At 41.3% G+C, this 19,411-nt stretch overlaps 1 protein-coding gene across 1 annotated transcript in view; it reads right to left on the bottom strand.

Moving 5' to 3' along the window:
• Window positions 1-312: 312 nt before the first annotated feature.
• Window positions 313-19,411, bottom strand: part of LOC109936016 (transducin-like enhancer protein 1) — a 201,402-nt gene continuing 182,303 nt past the window's right edge. The window contains exons 12-15 of the mRNA XM_048613924.1: window positions 16,697-16,853; window positions 12,988-13,138; window positions 6,589-6,665; window positions 313-3,478 (exon numbers count right to left, since the gene is read on the bottom strand). Of these exons, the coding sequence (XP_048469881.1) occupies window positions 3,371-3,478; window positions 6,589-6,665; window positions 12,988-13,138; window positions 16,697-16,853 (493 nt within the window). The 3' untranslated portion in view covers window positions 313-3,370. The remainder of the gene's footprint in view (window positions 3,479-6,588; window positions 6,666-12,987; window positions 13,139-16,696; window positions 16,854-19,411) is intronic.

Raw genomic sequence — 19,411 nt, 5'->3', positions numbered from 1 at the left:
GCCCTCAATACTTATGTCCATCTTTATTATATACTCAAGACTTGCAACACAACTTGTATTTGTAACCTTCATGATCAAAAGGTAAAAGTGGAATCAATGAGTTACGCTGGCACTGTTTTCCCCCAATACCAGTGAAGGAACATTGGACAATCTTGCATATTATTAACTTATAACCAGCAGCAGTCTTCAGTGAAGATGGCCATCAACTTTGCTGAAAGTCAGTTTGTGTTTAATTGGATGTGTGTATTTTTGGTGTTACCCAATTGCAATAGACCAGAAGTCTGACTAAAGACACATAACAAAAAATAGACATCACATACAAAATAGTTTATTGGGAACTTAAAAGGAATAAACTACAAATTCATCCCAAACTAGGATGCAAAAGCATGAAAGATGGAAGGGTTCTGGACATTACAAATCACCATATTGGGCAACAAAAAAGAAAACGTGTATCACAGAAGAATTTAGCAATTTATCTCCTCCCTAAGAAAGGTTCGAGGCACAGTTAAAGAGAATATACAAGTGGATAGTTAGGGCACAGGTAATGCGTACAGTCAGTCAATCAACTTAACTGTGGAGGCAAAATATAAAATGTGTACAACCTTCTGGCATTGCAGGTAGCCAAAATAAGGGACTGACTCAAACAATGTATTGGCCAGCTGCCCATGGACCTGAACTGGCCAGATGTGGTATTGACCACAGCACACTTGTTGCTGGAGATTTCATTAAAATGGTCTTCACAGTAACTTTGATGTTCCCATTCCTTTGCCATAGAGTGTACCATTCCCAATACATGAACCAGAACATCTACAACTAATTTTGGAATGGGCCAAAATGGGAACAAGTGAGAGAAAGAAGGAAAAAGGTGTATAACATATTCAATAAATAGAAGTAACAAATGGAAAAAAAATGTAAAACAAAATACAGAAGACTGTGATAGCAGGACAGCTCAAGACTAAAATGAATCAAACCAAACAAATCAGTTACTTAGTTTATGCTTTGCCACACATGCTATTCAGCAGGTTTTCCCATATTTTCTGAAAGGTATCTAACCTTCTCATGATTTTCACACCCTGTGAAACCGCAAAGACACCCAAAGTAGTCATTTCTCAGGAAACAGCTGCACCCTTGGCTATTTTCTCCAGAGGGTCGAAACTCCAAAAGCTAAGCAAGCATCTTTCTGCTTGTTTAAAAAAATAACTCAATGACTTACAGGCCATTTCTTTTGGTCCATCTGGAAAAATGCAAAGAGCTATTGGAAAAGTTATGGAATGAAGTTGGGAGAGCGTTGACAACACTGTCAAAAGCTCTTTTGAAACCTCATGAGAAAGGACCAGCAGAATAGGTCCCATGTTCTATTAGAGATATCCCAAACAACCAAATACCTTCAAAAGACAACGAAAGCAGGATTGGTAAATGCACTTTCAGACTTTCAGTGAGCTATGCAGGCCAGGAAGAAGCCAGTTCGGTGCTGAATTAATTCATTTCAGAGTTGGTTGTAGACCTACAATTAGCCTCAGGACTAATTTGGAAGGGACGGGCTGAGTGGGGAAGCAGACCAGTGTGAGAATTAGGCCTTGCTTCTTACTCCTGTTTACCAGTGACTTCTGTTGAAAAACAGGCTTAGATGTTAATGACAGGATCTTGCATGAAGGTGGTATCTTCCCAGGTCAGGTAGCCTTATGCAGTCACATTGATAAGTCGCAGACAGCTGATTGGGAAAACACTGGAAAATTACTCGTAGAACTGTGTGGCCGAAAGGAGTCAGCATTTTGAAGAATGGTGAGTTGCAGGTTGCTGGGACCAAACAACAGAAAACATGCTATTAGCGTCATCATTTCTTTTAATGTTGTGGGTGGGACTAAAATGGAAGTGAAGCCAAAAACACATTAAAAATTACATATCACATCAATCGCTCTCAAACCGAATGGCTGAGCCAGAGCTACATTGCAAATTAAAAAGTGAAAAGCATCATCCTATTGCCTAGATGTTAATTGGATAGGGTGTTTTGCCTACAACAGACAGATCATCGCATTGTCTCAAAGCAAGTGGACAACTGTTGCAAAAACTTATGCAAGAGTAAAGAAATCCAAAAGCCTTTAAAAAGAAAATGAATATCCAATTCAATCTATCTTGGCAACAGCATTGTACTATCTTCTGTTACTCAATGGCTGTAACTCGAGTTTCAGGAAACAGAATAAACGTTCAGCTTCTCAATTGGGCATTGATGGACTGTAATGACTTCTGATCCTTTAGTTTAAATGATGTGGATTCCTCCCAGTTGTGCTGTACAGTAAATAGTTTGTTCACTCGCTCCTCAGCTGGTAGACAACACGGGGCATTGATTTACAAACTATTTTTTGGTGAATGAATAAACTTGACGGTTTGGATTTCTATAAACAGTCCGTTTCATGGTCTACCAGACTAAGTGCAATCGCTGTGCTCTCCTCCCGCCACCATAAAAATTCACCTTCAGCTTAACCAAAAGATTGTCAGACTGTGCAGTAATCAATCATTTTGCACAATGGCGATAAGTACAAGCTTTGGCACAGCAGAGAATTAGTCATGCCAGGTGGTAGGCAAGAGCGAAATCAATAATAAATCTTGAACAATGAATGAGTGAACACAATCAAGAGTCAAACTTTCAACGCAAGCAACTTCCTATATTCACATTTGAACAGTGACCTATGGGAAGGTTACATGTAAAAACATTAGTTTATAACAGTGGGGAGAGGGATTAGCAAAGAGGAAGATGAGCAAACTAAGGTTTAGTGTTTCACGCTGTTTGACGAAGAACAAACAGCACACTGTAAAAAAGATTCTTTTCTCATAAATATGTTTTAAAATGCAACTCATCGCAAAAATCTTCGAACACAATGTTCAGTTGCTGTAAAGACCTTCTCAGATCTGGGGGCAGTACGCTGTTGAGGAGTTACATCTGTCTAAAAATCAAAATCAAGCAGCTTCAGATTTCTTCCCATCAAGTTATGAAACCCAACAGTGGATTTTAACATTACAAACAACAAAAAGGAACAATGAAAAAAAAAATGTACAATTAATGTTACCCTAAACATTAATATCAAATCTGGAGTTAGCTGGACTGTGAAATCTTGAGTAACCCTTCCTCTTCAGGTGAGCAGCCACCATTTCGGTCTACTCATACATCCTCTTTCGTTGAAGCAAGTTAAAAAGTTAATTTCAACAACCAAGTCAAGGCCACATCTGATAATCTTCCTGCGAGGACAAAAAAACTCCATTCGACATGATCCTTGGGTAATATGGTTCACTGATCCAGGTTTGAGGTCTCTTCTTCAAGGTTAAAGGCTCCCTCCCCCTCAAATCCCATCCCTTCCAATAAAGATCTGAATCCTCAGTAAATTACTTCATAAACCGTGGCCTTCTTATCCCCTGAGCCAGTAACAACATATTGGTCGTCAACTGAGATGTCACAGCATAGTACAGATGAAGATTCTTTGGACTGAAAAAAGAAACAAAAATGTCCTGTCAGCAACAATGATAATGACTCGTACATTCTACGTCCCCTCTAAGCCCACACAAACACACACACGCACACAGACAGAGTCACTTGGGATTCCATGCATGCCCATTGATATGCCAGCAGCATTCCCACTATTGACTTCCGGTTTCAGAAGCCACTGCTGCATACAGACCTCAGAGGTCCATGCACCAGATAAAGTAATTAGAGGGAAAATTGCTTACATTTCTAAAGCACCTTTGATGTACTAAGTCATCCCCAATCCCCTGAGAAGAGGATAAATAAAGAGGGAACAACAGAGGAATGTGAAGCAAAAATGGAGTGTAATATTTAACCTTTTTATTGTAACGAACATTGTGGTTTAACCCTGCACAAATGAATCCACATTTGAAGAGGATATGAGGTATGAAGAGAGAGGCTGGGCCAGTTACAACTGCATTCAATGGAGTTTAAAAGAACGAGTGCGTATTTCATGAGAAACCTATTAAATTCTAGCAGGACTAGACAGAGTAAACACAGAAAGGTCATTCCTGATGACCAGGGAGTCTAGAAACAGAGGTCACAGTCTAAGGATACAGACTAAGCCATTTAGAAATGAAATGAGGAGAAACTTCTTCACCCAGAGTGTGGTGAGACTGTGAAATCCTCTGCCACAGAAAATGGTGGAGGCCAAAACATGGACTGTTTCAAGAAGAAATTAGCTATAGTTCTCAAGACTAAAGGGATCTTAGAGTTTAGGGAGAAAGTAGGAACAGGATACACAAGAGTTGGATGATAGCCACGATCATATCAAATGGATAAGTAGGCTTGAAGGGCCGAAGGGCCTATTCCTGCTCCTGCTTTCTATGTTTCTATGGTTCCACAGGCACTGACAACCATGGCTGTGCCTCAAGGTCAAGATGATGAGCAGTGTTGCACTGTTTTATCCAAGGACAGTCTTATCTGAAATCTGCCATGTTTCTACACAACTTTTCCATCAGAAACCACTCAATGTGAGTCAGGATAAAGAGTTCTGTTGGTTTTTTTCCCTTCCTAATCAAAAGGCAGTGAGACAAATTGCAGTAGCACTGTTGTTCCTACAGCTGAGATCAATTAACATGAGCCACTGCTCTATCAGACTTCAGCACAGGCACAGTGAACCAAATCGTCTCATTTTTCACTGTTAGCTTCTTTGCGAGGTGATGCATGTTTTGTTGGAAAAACATTGAAAGACAATATAAAACAGGCATTTGTTAGACCTCAGCTTGAGTGGTATGCACAGTCTGCGCACAACATTACAGGAATGTTTTAGAGAGAGTGCAGAAGCTGGGTCAAAATCCTGGAATTCCCTCCCTAAGGGCATTGTGGGTCAACGCACAGCAGGAGGACTGCAGCAGTTCAAGAAGGCAGCTCACCACCACCTTCTCAAGGGCAACTAGGGATGGGAAATAAATGCTGGCCCAGCCAACGACACCCATGTTCCACAAATGTATTTAAAATAAGAAGCGATTTACAAGAATGGTTCCAGGGATGAGGAATTTCAGTTATGAAGATAGATTGAAAAAGTTGGGAAGTGAAGACTGCTAAGGATTGGGGGAGAGAGAGAGACTGGTAGAGGTCTTCAAAATTATGAGTAGCTTGGATAGAGTAGAAAAGGAGAAAACATTCCCGCTTATGGAAGAAAATGGAGCAAGAGAGCAAAGATTTAAAGTGACTTGCAAAAGGAAGCAAGTATGACGTGAGAAAAGAAAATTTGCCACACAGCAATTAGTTATGGTATGCAAAACACTGCCAGGAAGTGTGGTGGAGTCAGGTTCATATTGAGACATTCAACATAGCATTGGGTGATTATGTGGATAAAAATAACATGCGAGGATATGAGAAAAAATCCAGGAGACTGGCACTAGACAATGATGCCCACTTGAAGAGCCGTGCTGACACAATAGGCCAGATAGCCTCCTTTATTGCCGTAACACTTCTGTAATGCAATGACACACCCAGCACAGACCATGAATCAAAAGTAACTGCGAAGGAAGTAGAATCTTTGAATATTTTTAAGACAGGATAGATGGATCCTTGATAAACAATGGGGTGAAAGGTAGTCAAGGATTAGCAAGAATATGGAGACATCAGGTCATCGAGCAGTCTCCAGGGAATGAGCAGCTCACTCCAGCTCCTAGCTAATTTGTTTGTAACCTACAATTTAGGGAAACTTTAGGCTGCACCTTACCAACTTACCATTATTCTTTTCAACTGTTATTCTAGAAGGTGCATGCTCCTTGTCCCTCTTTCAACAACCAAAAAAAGACTAATCTTGGCCAAGGACACAATAGATGTCTGCAAAACCTCTCCAACCTCCTCAACAGACTGAGATCAGAATGGGGATTGAGCATGAAAACCCTTTGCCTATCTGCCTGATGCAAGTGGGTAAACATGTCACATTGTGTTTAATAACTGAATAAGCCCCAAGACCCGATTTTGAAATAATAAATCTTGTTCTTGGCGAGGAATACACTGCTTTTACTGTTGCATGTGTGCAGCAGACAAATTATCAGCTGGCTTCAAGTAATACGAATGTTTGTATACTGCGTATTGAGAATTTAATAAAAAAATTTCCCTTAAATAAATGAGCAACACCTCATTTTTGAAAATAAAAGGACAACGTGAAAAGTTCCTCAGGGACTGAAAATACCAGCAATGCCACTTTACACAAAAGCCACACAGGATCGGTCAATTGTGAACGTGCGGGCATTCTCCGGGATCTCCCAAAAGTTTCCCACAAGAGGAGAAAAAGCACCAGAGCAAAATAAATTTGTAAGTAAGGATAGCTCGGCAAGGATATTTTAATCAAGGGCATACTTGCACATTTTTACGTGATTCAAGAGCAACATCAGCACAAGGTATGTGAAAAACCTTTTATGAATAAGTAGGTACCAAATTTTCCTGACAACAGTTCCCATGAGATTTAATTTTCACTTCAGTTCCCCGCAAGTTGCGAATTAATTGACAAGAGGTTTTCAACTCGGATGCTAACAGGATCTAAAACCATCAGGCATAAGCTGCCTCCCTGGCAGCCAATCCCAATTCCCATCCCCTTCATCATTGTTTCTTACCTGGAATATACTTGCTCCATACGGTACTCTCCATGCATTTAGAAGGTTGTCTTTTCCAGTGCTTACAAACCACTTGCCTGAAATGAAGATGGAGAGAGTGAGCACACAAGTGCTTTCGCTCTGAACAGGGTTAGACCCTGCCTGCAGCTGTTTTCAAATGTCAGAAAGCCATTTGGGAATCATACAGCAATTTAGTATTTATCCTCCTCTGGTTCCTCTGGGACTTGGGAAAGAGGAGTTACCAATCCAACAGTATGAAGGGGTTGGATGTTAGCAGGAATGATCTACAACTCAGGTGAGTACAACACTGTGTTCATTCACCTCCCTCAAAAATCAAGCCAAGTCATTTCTCCAAGAATATTTTCTCAAGGAATCAACAAGTCCCTCAATTTACTTTTAACTTTTTATTCACTCACGGGATATGGGCATTGCTGACTGGGCCAGCATTTATTGCCCATCTCTAATTGCCCAGAGACAGCCATCCACATTTCTGTGGGTCTGGAGTCATGTGTAGGCCAGACCAAGTAAGGATGGCAGATTTGGGGCAGCACGGTGGGTCAGTGATTAGCACTGCTGCCTCACAGCACCAGGGACCCAGGTTTGATTCCATCTTCTGGTAACTGTCCATTTGGAATTTGCATATTCTTCCCCTGTCTGCGTAGGTTTGCTCCCACAGTTTCAAAAGTGTACAGGTTAGGTAGATTGGCCATGGGCAACGTAGGGTTACAGGGATAGGGTAGAGTGGTGGGTCTGGGTGGAATGCTCTTCAGACGGTCAGTGTGAACCCAACTGGCCGAATGGCCTGCTTCCACATTGTAGGTTTCTATGATTTCCTTTCTGACAAGACATTAGTGAACTAGATGGGCTTTTATGACAATTGACATTTGGCCAGCTCTTTACTCTAGATCTTTTTTTGTATTGAATTCAAATTCTACCATCTGCCATAAAGGCATTCAAGCACTTGTCCCCAGAACATTAGTGCTGGAATCCTGGACTGCCATTCCAGTGATATTACCACTACACCACTGCTTTAATTTCTTGATTAAAAACCTGCTTTAATTGATGTCAAAATCACTCTTCGAAAGGTCTTGATGATAATGACACTTTTTTTTTTCCTGTTAGTCCCACATACGGGTTATTTTTAAAGATCCCTGGATCTATTGATAACCAAAGTGACGGATTATAACAGAATTTACTCTTAGGCCATGCAGATGGCACTGGAGTAATATGAGAAAAGTCCAGTGAATATTTACCTTCCTTCCAGCGGAAGAGAAAACACCAAATACCAGCTTGACAGCGAGAACATCTCCAGGTTATCCAGTGACACCATTTCATCAAAAAAATCTCTAGCACAACTATCAAGTTAAAGCTGAATTAAGCGATTGCTCAGAAGGCAACATAAAATTTGTTGATCCATACCAGGATTACAAATATGGGCTGATCACTTCAAAAGGTCACCTTGAAGATTATTAGAAGTTCGGTTTCTGCCTCATGACACTTAGTTACTCAACGATACACTCTCAGCATCGTCCACTGGTACAGTACCTATGGAATCCAGAGATGGCCAAACTGCTTCTAATACATTGTGAATCTACCTACATGAAACAGGAAGACAAAATCCCTTTTCTTTCCGAGGTTGTACCTCAAAAACGGCTGTGCAGGCTCGAGGGTCACTCAAAACATTTTGTAAAAGTTTCAAATGTAGACAGCCAGCACTACCTTGTCACTGAGGGCCAACTCCATTTTCCACCATTTACAATATCCCATCACTTCTCCCAGTCTCACTGCTAGACCAGCCAACTGCTGCAGCCCATCACTCAACAAGGTCTGGTGCAACACATTCAAGGCTCAACTACCCGTATTTTCCAAAATGTATAAAACCGCATGCAGTTTATTTAGTATCTTTGTAGATCAGGGCAAATCATGGATTTTGACCAGTGAGATGTCTAATAACTCCAATTTGAGGTAATGTATGGCTCCTCTTCCCCATAAAGAGAATTGTCAACTACAAGAGTATGACATTTCCCTTTATTTTTGTTCTTAATTTTTGGCAAGATCCATTGGATTGCTGCTGACATCAGAGGTTGTGAGCCAAAGCAACACTTCTGATTCCAAAGGCTCTTCAACATCATGTGATGGCAGTGATGAGGTGAACTACATGGATAGCAACACAATGCCAACAAGTCAGGCGATGGGAAAGCCAAACGGCTCTGAAGGCAGTACTCAATTGCTTACATTGATTTTCCTTAGCCATTAGAGAATAGAGAATCATCCTTCAACTATGATCAATTTTCCCTTCTCCTCTCCTTTCACCCACTGTTGACGATCGCCCTTAAGCTCCTAGAACGTTGCCATCAAACATCACTAATCTATCCATCTCTCTCACCTTTAAAGGCCCACTTTGAAACCCAACTCCAACTGAGCCATTGGTAATGCCTCTCCCTCCTTTTCATCTGAGTTGGCATCCATTTCTTCCCTTGGATCTCTGAAGCAGCTTGTAATGTTTTATCCCCAGTAAAGACCTGATATAAATGCAAGTTACTGTTGTACAACAGATAGATACGATCCTATCCACAGACACAATGGACAGCAATTTTCAAAAATAATTTCTAAGATCTCTGCTCTTTTAGTTCTGGCCTCTTCAGTGTCCTTAACTTTAAAGCAGCTTACCAGTGCTTGCTATGTCTTCAGCTATACCCAAGCCCCAGGTTTTGTAATTCTTCCCCTAAAGCTCTCAGTTCATTACTACCTCTCTCTGTATTCACTTAAGCCACTCCTGAAACCCATCACTTCTAACTAACCTTTTAGTCATCTGTCCTATCATCACCTTAAGTGTTTTGATGTCCAATTATTTTTTTTTGACTGTGCAGTTGTGAAATTCCTGGAGAAATCTCACTATATTGAAAAAAAGCCTGCATAAATGTAAGTTGTTGTTATTTGGGAATGCAAGGAGGACAAGGCAATGAGGTAGCATTCAATATTAAAGCTTCATTGTGTCAAAGACTGCTTCCCTATGTAATCATGATGCCTATCCACTATACCAGCCAAGTGACTCCATCCCATCTGTCTGGGCAACAGAATGCAGGGCTCAAAACAAGATGGGTTTTAAAGCTCTGGCCTAACCAATAATCTCTCCCCAAACACCATCTGAGGCAAAACTGAAGAGATTGAAGATTTCCCAGAAATATTAGAAGTAAATTGGCTGATATAATTGGAAAGACAGAAAACAAAACTTGCTACTGGCAGATGTGAATGCAGCACTTATTTTTTGGACGGAAAGCCTCCAAAATTCATTGATATCCGTTAGTCTCATACGATGAAGCAGGAGTAGGCCCATACGACCCCAAAGCCTCCTCCACCATTCTGAAAGTGTCCCTGTATCTCTCAAATCTCCTGAGATCCAAAAAGGCTCAAGTTCAAAGCTGTGAGGTCTTTTTAATCAATTAATGTGTCTCAAAAAATCAGTGAGGGTGACCACCAAATCTAATCGGACTAATAACTTAATTGATAATTTGCTTTAAGAAGTTACAGCAGATTCAGTGCCAAGGCATCGAGTTTATGGAAATATGCTCGGAGCTCTGCAGCGGAGCCTAAATATAACTGAGGGATGCGGAAAGCAGGATGGGAGGCAAGTCAGAAATTGAAGCAATTCTGCAAACATAATTATATACAATTAATTAAATGACTAGGCCATGTATAGTCTTTGGCCCTTTAGCAATTTAAAAACCAGTGACCTTTCTTAAAGTGACAGTTGAGAAAAGAAGTTTTCACAAATGGAATAAAAAACTGAGCACAGCAAATATATAATTGCCAAAAACTAAATTAACCACTTGTAGGCATATCAGTCAAGAGATGACTGTATCAAATCAGTCCTTCATTTTACATGGAAGACTCAGCTTTTATGGAACAGAAATGTTTGTTTTATGCCCTGAAATGATCAGAGTGAGGTATGCCAGTTCCCTCTAGTGGCAGAAAAACATGCTTCAAAATGACTCATCGCATGCAGATGATAGTTCTCGTCCTTCCTAATTGGCTCGGGCAGTAGACTTCATTTTCAAGTAATTTATCAACACGTTTAATGAAATGACAAATTGTAGCCTGCACATCGTCGATGACTTGACTGCAGTCTTCACTTTGTAGGTCTTGCAGGATACCAGCAACAAGCCAATTTGTTGTTTCAAGCTCCCTTTAAAGTGACAATTTAAAGCCAGCAAGCATCTGTCTGCTCACATCATGTGGAATGAATTCCAGGCTGCTGTGCGTAATCTGCAATTAAATGCTGCGATCCCTTTACCTCCTGAGTAAAGAGTCATAGAGGTGTATGATATCATGACCATACTACTTACAGGTTCAATTTTACAAGTGGTTCACTTATTCTTAAGGACATCGAAGGTCTATAACAGAGATAGGAGGAACTGCAGGTGCTGGAGAATGAGATAACAAGGTGTACGGCTGGATTAACACAGCAGGCCAAGCAGCATCAGAGGAGCAGGAAGGCTGACATTTCGGGCCTAGACCCTTCTTCAGAAAAATTTTTCTGAAGAAGGTCTATAACACTTCTGTTCAAATTTTGTACAGAAGCATAGTCGAGAATTAACTTGCTTCAATTCAGATTATTCTGCTTCACAAATGATCTGCTCTTTCTGGTGTTCAGCCCAAATAGTAAAATACTGAAGCTGCCTTACTTTGACAGCTTCAGCTCCTTTTTACTATCCACCACTACACCTTCCACCCCCCCCACACCCACGCTGGCTAAGTTATCCAATGCAATAGAGCTTTAAATGTTATTTTGGAAGAGTAAGGAGGTGAGAACTGGTGCGGTTCAGTAGGAACACACCATAACTAGACTGCAACAAGTACTGAGAGTCACTATACTGTTGCTGCATTGTCCTCACGCTCCACTTCTGAAATCAGTCATCACAACTAGATACAATGCCAACTCAGGGTGATAATGAGAGCCCAAGATTCCTGGGAGCGTCAGGGTTGACTGTAGTCTGGAATTTACCCATCAAGTGCTTGGTGCTTGATTGAGCCTGTCAGAGGCAACCTATTCCTTGACCAACATTAAGCTCTAACCTCCATGCTCCACACCACCCTATCCCATCTAATACTCCTCAAGTACTTTCCTATAGTCAGAAATAGACTAGCAACAATTAATCAGTTGGAAGTAAACAGGCAGGGGACATATTAGTGCATTTCTTTTCTTCCAAATGGTGCCCAAATAGAAATCCTTCTTTTGCACATTCTAACATTCACAAATAGCACAAATTCTAATAATTGGAAGCCACATTTGAGGACATCAACGCAGACAATGCCATAATTACCAGCCCAAACAAGCAAAGAGCTGTCACCACCCACCTCCCGCACAAGTCACTCTCAAGGTTTCATGTGCAATAAACAGTACTTACATCTTTCCAGCAAGCTTATTTCACAGGCAGAATGTGCACCAGGAGAAGAAAAGATACTGATTTTCAGAACTAAAAGCCATGAAACCAATTAGACGTATGTTTTAAAAGATTTTCCACTTCCAGAGTATTAGAGAGTGAGCGAGTGAGAGAAACGGTGTAGCAAGTTCCAAGCTCTCGGGTTAAAAATACGAGTGGTTATCAGCAATCAATCTGTTATTTTCACCCTCCTACTGGCCAATTTTGTAAGCAGGCCAGTTCAATCAGCAGGAATGTTCTCAAACAAATAGAAGAGTTGCAATGAACGGAAGCTACATTTTTAGGCTGCCACCAACAAATGAAAAGGCACAAGTTTAAAACCGCTCCTGAAACCACATTCTGAGAGCCACAGGCCTAGGACAGGGTGAAATGCAGATTCCAAATGATACCTAGAGTTACAAAAGTTAAACATGCGAACACGTTGCATGGTTTAACCTGGTGTTCCCTCAAGCAGGGAAAGTGAAGGCATGATCTATTGAAGGTGTTAGAACAAAGGAGTTTTTAAGAGGGAAGAGAGAGAAACTACTTGCTCTCCTGGTGGTGCACAGAACCCAAGGAAGAAGGAACAATGATTAAAATTGGAGCTGTGTCACTCAAGGAAACATTTTTTCACAAAGTATAGAGCGAGTCTATAATTCTTTCCCCACAAGACCTCTCCATTAAAATAAAAAATACAGATTGATACAGTTTTGACAGCCTGGATTATTAATCATCATTTCTCTGCATCTTCTCTGTAGCTGTAACACTATACGCTACATTCTGTTCTATTACCCTGATGTACTTATGTAATAATTTGTCTGGTTAGCACGCAAAACAATGCTTTTCACCATATTTTGGTACATGTGATAATAATAAATCAAATCAAATCAAAACTGGAACTAAGGCATTTAGATATATCTAATGTACAGATTAGCCACAAACTATTGTAACAGTGGAACAGAAAATCAGTACTTACCACAATAGGCAAATTTGAGTGATAGAACACAACTCTCGTGAAGGTGAAGCTGATATTTATCTGGTTTGTTGACATGTAACACCTCTACATTGCTGCTCTCCGTGCCGACAGCTAGCCATCCCCCTGTTGGGCAACAGCCTAGTGCAAAGATCTGGGGAAACAAGAGATTAAAAACAGGTATTAAATGCCAGCTTTGTTTTCTAACACAACTGTCTATCCTCATACAAGGCTAGATGTGTATAGACTGGAGCAGACTGGGGATGAGCCCTTGTCAATAGTGTGGAGTTGGAGGAACATAGCAAGTCAAAGAGGCAGGGATGAGAGGGAGGATTGGGCATGGAATGAGGCCTTCCAACTGCCAACCATTTTAACTGCTCCTCCCACTCACTTAGTGACATGTCCATCCTGGGCCTCCTCCAGTGTCACAATGACGCCACATGCAAACTGGAGGAACAGCACCTCATATTCTACTTTGGGAGCCTACAGCCTGTTGGCTTCAACACAGAATTCACCAATTTCAAAATCTCCCCAACCCCAGCCTGAACCCACATCCAACCCTCCCTTCTCCTCCTGCCTCCTTGATCTGACACATCCTGTCCATCCTCCCTGCCACCTATCCGCTCCTCCTACCTCACAGACCAATCCTCACCACTCCCTAGCTGCACTCACCTATCACCATTCCACCTACCTTCCCCAGCCCCACTCCCCTCCCTCTATTTATTCCCAAGCTCCCTTCCCCCTCCCCAGTCCTGAAGAAGGGTGTAAACCTGAAACATCAATTTTCCTGCTCCTCTGATGCTGCCTGACCTACTGTGTTCCTCCAGCTCCACACTGTATTGACACGGACTCCAGCATCTGTAGTTCTTGCTATCTCTGGGGAAGAGTCCTTGTTAACTATAAACCAGATTCTACTGAAATATTATCAAATCGCAAAGTAACAGGAGGAATGCAGAGGCCTTTATGGGTAACAGAGTCGTAGCGCTGTACAGCATAGAAACAGACCCCTCAGTTCAACTCGACCATGCCAACCAGATATCCTAAATTAATCTGCTCCCATTTGTCAGCATATTGCTCTAAACCCTTCTTATTCATATATCCATCCAGGTGCCTTTTGAATGTAATTGTACCAGCTTCCACCACTCCCTCTGGCAGCTCATTCCATCCACGCACTACCCTCTGCATGAAAAAGATGCTCCTCAGATCCGTTTTAAATCTTTCCCCTCTCACCTTAAACCCTCTAGTTTGGGACTCCCCCACCCCAGGGAAAAGACCTTGACTATTCACCCTATCCGTGCCCCTCATGATGGTATAAACCTCTATAAGGTCACCCTACAGCCCCTGACGCTCCAGGGAAAATAGCCCCAGCCTATTCAGCCTCTCCCTATAGCTCAAGCCCTCCAACCCTGGCAACATCCCTGTAAATTTTTTCTGAACCCTTTGAAGTTTAGTAACATCCTTCCCGTAGCAGGGAGAGCAGAATTGAAGGCAATATTCCAAAAGTGGCCAAACCAATGTTCCGTACAGCCGCAAAATGACCTCCCAACTTGTATACTCAATGCACTGACCAATAAAGGCAAGCATACCAAGTGCCTTCTTCACTATCCCATCCACCTGTGACTTTACTTTCAAGGAACTATGAACCTGCACTCCAATGTCTCGTCGCTCACAGTTGTCAGAAACAGAATCTGCATTGTTAAACTAAATGTGCAACTACAGCCGCAAAGTAGATGCCTCTTCATTTTTGCAGATTCAATGACTTTTCTTTGTAGAACAAATGTAAAGACTCAATTGGACTAGCATACCATGATATATTCCATATATATCACAACACATGCAGACATGGAAGATGTCTTAAAGGGAATCTGAAGAACTGTCATTTCTATCTAAGAATAAACTTGTGATCCAAGCTGTTCATCGCAATAGCTTTTAAACTCAGCAGATGAGTGAATTTGAGGAACTTGTCCATTTTTCACTTCCAATACTAGTTCATCTTAATTATCATAAATTAGTTCAATTCAAGTATTTGGAATATGCCATTAGAGTTAAAACATCACCTCCCTTTATGAAACAAAATATGGCCGTAAAGGTACTGTCATGGAACTATCATTTGCACAATTCAGTTACAGAATTGCAAGAAAATCATATCAGATGCAGCTAAGTTAGGTTGCCTAATAAACAATACAATACTGCATAATTTTTCTGTTCACAACTTCTAACTACTACCTATATCTCATCACTAAAACAATCTGGCACAAGCACAATTCCAAACCTTCAGAACATTATGAGATCTTAAGTTTAGTGAAATGTGAGACAGTGGTGCTATTGACCTCTCCTGTTGCTTGGAAATGCAAGGCAATCAGATCTCAATGACCATAAGGGGTAAGTAAATCTCCAGAGTCCTAAATTTCGATTCCCAATTGAGACTATTAAACGTTGAGTTCTTAATCTCCACTGCAGAAGTCCGGTGTCACACTGGGCCAATAACTGGTTTGAATCCCACTCCAGTACTTGATGATAATGGATGTTGCATTCATACGTTGGCCAAACAAGTTTGTTTTTTTTTTGAAAACCGAAAGAACTGCGGATGGTGTAAATCAGGAACAAAAATAAAGTTGCTGGAAAAGCCCAGCAGGTCTGGCAGCATCTGTGAAGGAAAAAACAGAGTTAACGTTTCGGGTCCGGTGACCCTTCTTGCCCATTCCTAATTGATCAGAGGGCAGTTAAGAGAGTCAACTATATTGGTGTGGGCCTGGAGTCACATGTAGGCCAGATCAGGTAAGGATGGCAGGTTTCCCTCCTTGAAGAGGATTTGTGAATCAGATGGGATTTTCCCCGACAATCGGCAATGGATTCATGGTTATCATTAGACTCTTAATTCCATATCTTTTTATAATTGAATTCAAATTCCACCATCTACTGTGGTGGGATTCAAGCCCATATCTCTGATACATTAGCCAGGGTTCTGGACCATTCGTTCAGTGATATTACCACCATCACCACCCCTTATCCCCTACTGACAGCAATTAATGCACTTGCACCAGCAAGAAGCAGACAAAGGTGCTATGGAACATGATGGATCTGGTCAAATTCATGGGTGACTATGGAATGGTTCTTACAACTTAACATGATGTTCCTGACCTGAACTATCCCGTAAGATGAAGGCCCTACTCAGAAACCAGTTGTTTTCACAAGAAAACAAAAAGGTGGAAAGCAAGCGCAACAAAAACAAAAGCAGGCCTCGTCACTCTTGGTTTTGCAGAATTGACAGCGCAAATCAGGGAAGGTAATGGCCCAGTGTCAGTATCGTTGGACCGTTAAACCAGAGACCAAAGCAATGTTCTGTGGATCCAGGTTCGAATCCCACCACGGCAAATGGTGGAATTGGAATTCAATAAAAATCTGGAATCTGTTTAGTGATTGTCGAATGTCAGGAAAAACCCATCTGGTTCACTAATCTCTTTTAGGGAGGAAACTGCCGTCCTTACCTGGTCTGGCCTACATGTGACTCCAAACCCACAGCAATGTGGTTGACTCTCAACTGCCTTCTGGGCTATAGGATGAGCAATGCTAATTGCTAGCCAGCAATGCCCACAATTCATGAATGAATCAAATAAAAAAAACCCAGGATTCAAAATAATTTGGAAGGGCTCAAGTGGAATGAACACTTTAACCATAAGCTTCCTCACACTGGTCAGCAGATGTTACATACCTGTGAGGCAAAATCATGCTGATGCACTTGACGCCCCTCCCTCAGGTCCCAGCATCTGACCGTATTGTCCAGTGCTCCAGTCCATAGCTTCGTCCCGTCATTAGAAATGTCAGTGCAGCTGACACCATCAGAGTGGCCTTGGAACTGCCTGAGTTTTCAAAAAAAAAAGTTTAAAAATATTTACATCCAAAATTCCTAAAGCTTAATACTAACGCACCTCCCCCAAAAAGAAAACTAATCTGCACTTGAGAGGAAGTTATCGAAAATCAATGATCACTGACCAAAAGTACACAAGTATTACCAAGTTTGCAGAATCTGACCACGAATCCCATTGGAAGAATGCACATCATCATTACTGACTCAGCATTAAACTGTTTAGTGCTCCCACATTAATAAATGGAGGCCTATCAGTGTGCATTCTTTACATGTACCTTAATGGCTCAACTTTAAAAGTGACTTCCTCAAATGCTTTTAATTATCACCCTAAATCAATGTTCACCGATCCTCTAATGTTTGCCTTACAGTCTCCAGTCCACCAATAAGAATATGATTCATCAAACGTAAAGAAAATGTGAACTAAGCTGTCTAGGTACACCTAATTTTATTCACTCACTGTCATACCGTGCCATCATTGTTCTCCTGAATTACTCTGTACTGCAAACACTGGGAGGTGCAAAAGTATAGACCAAGAAAAATCACCCCTTCTGTAGAGAAGCTGTTTGGCCTCAATTGTCACTTCCTGTCATCTGCACACTAAGTAATTAAATGTGGGTGGGTGGTATAGCGGAGTTGGAATTTTATGAAGCACTATCCAATTGCATCAGGTTAACCAAATGGAACCTGTAGTATGCAACACAAACCTGGTGACCTCAAAAGGATCCGTGAGTCTGAATGCAAGTAGCATCGCACTTTGGCAACACAGGCCTTTTAGAACAATATATTGTCTTTATGGATGAACCCTAAAGTACTTACAGACAGAGTGAACCTTTAATTACAACATAATTTTTTTCAAAAAGTGACATACAGCCAGGAGTGTGACTGCGTATGTAAATTCAGTGGCTGGCTGGAGACAGAAAGAGAAAGAAATCCTGGAACGTCGCATCTGATGAGGTGTCAGGAAAGGTTCAAAAGGGTTAGATTTAACAGGTGAGTCGAGCACTACAAAATGAACTGTAATCTCCAGGGAGTTATTGCAGACTGTACACATGATTGGAGAAAAGATAACAGTCTGGGAAGAGACAGGTTTTGCTTCTTCCCTTTCAAGCATGTACCTGTGGTTAAAAGCAAGTTCAATCCTTGTCTCTGTGTGCTAATGGAGGGTGTGCTAGTGAGCTCAGGGGCTCGTGTGTACAGTGGGCAGAGGTACTCGTATACCAGCATGAGCTGGAGTGGTCATGTGCTGTAAAAGTCAGCATCAAAGAACCGCCTGCTCGTCACCATTGCATTGCAGGTGAAGAACACTAGCACTCGAGCACTTGAAGTCAACTGCTAACAAACCAGTCAAAAGGAAACAGGGTAAAAGTAAGACTCTCTTGCTTGGAGTACTGTCAACCAAACACTGTCAAAAGGAAATGGGACAAAAACATTTCAATAACCTGCAACATTGAGAATCATAAAATTGACTGTTCAACCAGCAACAGTGCAAAATATGCTCTTAACAACAACCAAGGAGTGTAACCCCCATTATTTTTAAAAATTGCTTTTGCATCTCATTTCTAATCTGTGTGCGCTACATTACTACTTTTGCTCGTGTTTAGTAACGAATAAAATCTTTTTTAAAATCAATAAACTCTGGTTAAACTAGTTCTTTTTAAAATGTAAATTCACTTGGTCTAGGAGAAAGGGTACCAAGGAAGGAGATCCAAAGTGAATTAACTTTGTTGTGAACAACTGAAGGAGCAGATGAATAAAGAAAGGGAGCCAGTTCCATCCCTCCTCATCCAGGAGTTGACAATTTGGGATATCTCATCTGGAAGCCTGATAACTTGGGGAACTTTCCCTCAGGTCTGGGTGTAACACATTATGAAATAAGACCTGTAATAAATAGAACAAAGGGTTGAGGGGTTGGTGTTCAATGGTGTTTAGCGGGTAAGGCATTTTAGTACAATTCTGAAGAAGAATTCCGAACTCATCTTGTTTAAAAAAAAAAGACAAAGGGAAAATATAATGCAAATTAACTCCTCCACAGATATCTCTCACACATATACATAAATAAATGATGACTTTGGAGAGTTTGTGTTACAGGGAGAGGCTGGATAGGCTGAGCCTTTTTCCCCTGGAGCGTAGGAGGTTGAGGAGTGACCTTATAAAAATCACGAGAGGCATAGATAAGGTGAACAGTAAAAGGTCTTTCACCTAGGATGGAGGAGATTAAAACAAGGGGACATATTTTAAGGTGACAGGGAAAAGATTTAAAAGGGACCTGAAGGGCAACTTTTTCACACAGAGGGTAATTCATATGTGGAATGATCTGAAAGTAATTGATGCAGTTACAGTTACAACATTTGAAAGACATTTGGTCGGGTATAAGAAGAGGAAGGGTTTAGAGGCATATGGGACAAACGCAGGCAAGTGGGACTAGCTCAGTTTGGGAAACTTGGTCAGCATGGAGGAACATAGAACATAGAACATAGAACATTACAGCGCAGTACAGGCCCTTCGGCCCTCAATGTTGCGCCGACTTGTGAAACCAATCTGAAGCCCATCTAACCTAAA

This window comes from Rhincodon typus, chromosome 29 (assembly GCF_021869965.1).
Source record: "Rhincodon typus isolate 14 chromosome 29, sRhiTyp1.1, whole genome shotgun sequence".
In the NCBI taxonomy this organism is placed as follows: domain Eukaryota; kingdom Metazoa; phylum Chordata; class Chondrichthyes; order Orectolobiformes; family Rhincodontidae; genus Rhincodon; species Rhincodon typus.
Note: the sequence above shows the minus strand (reverse complement) of the source record. Positions and strands in the feature narration are given on the sequence as shown.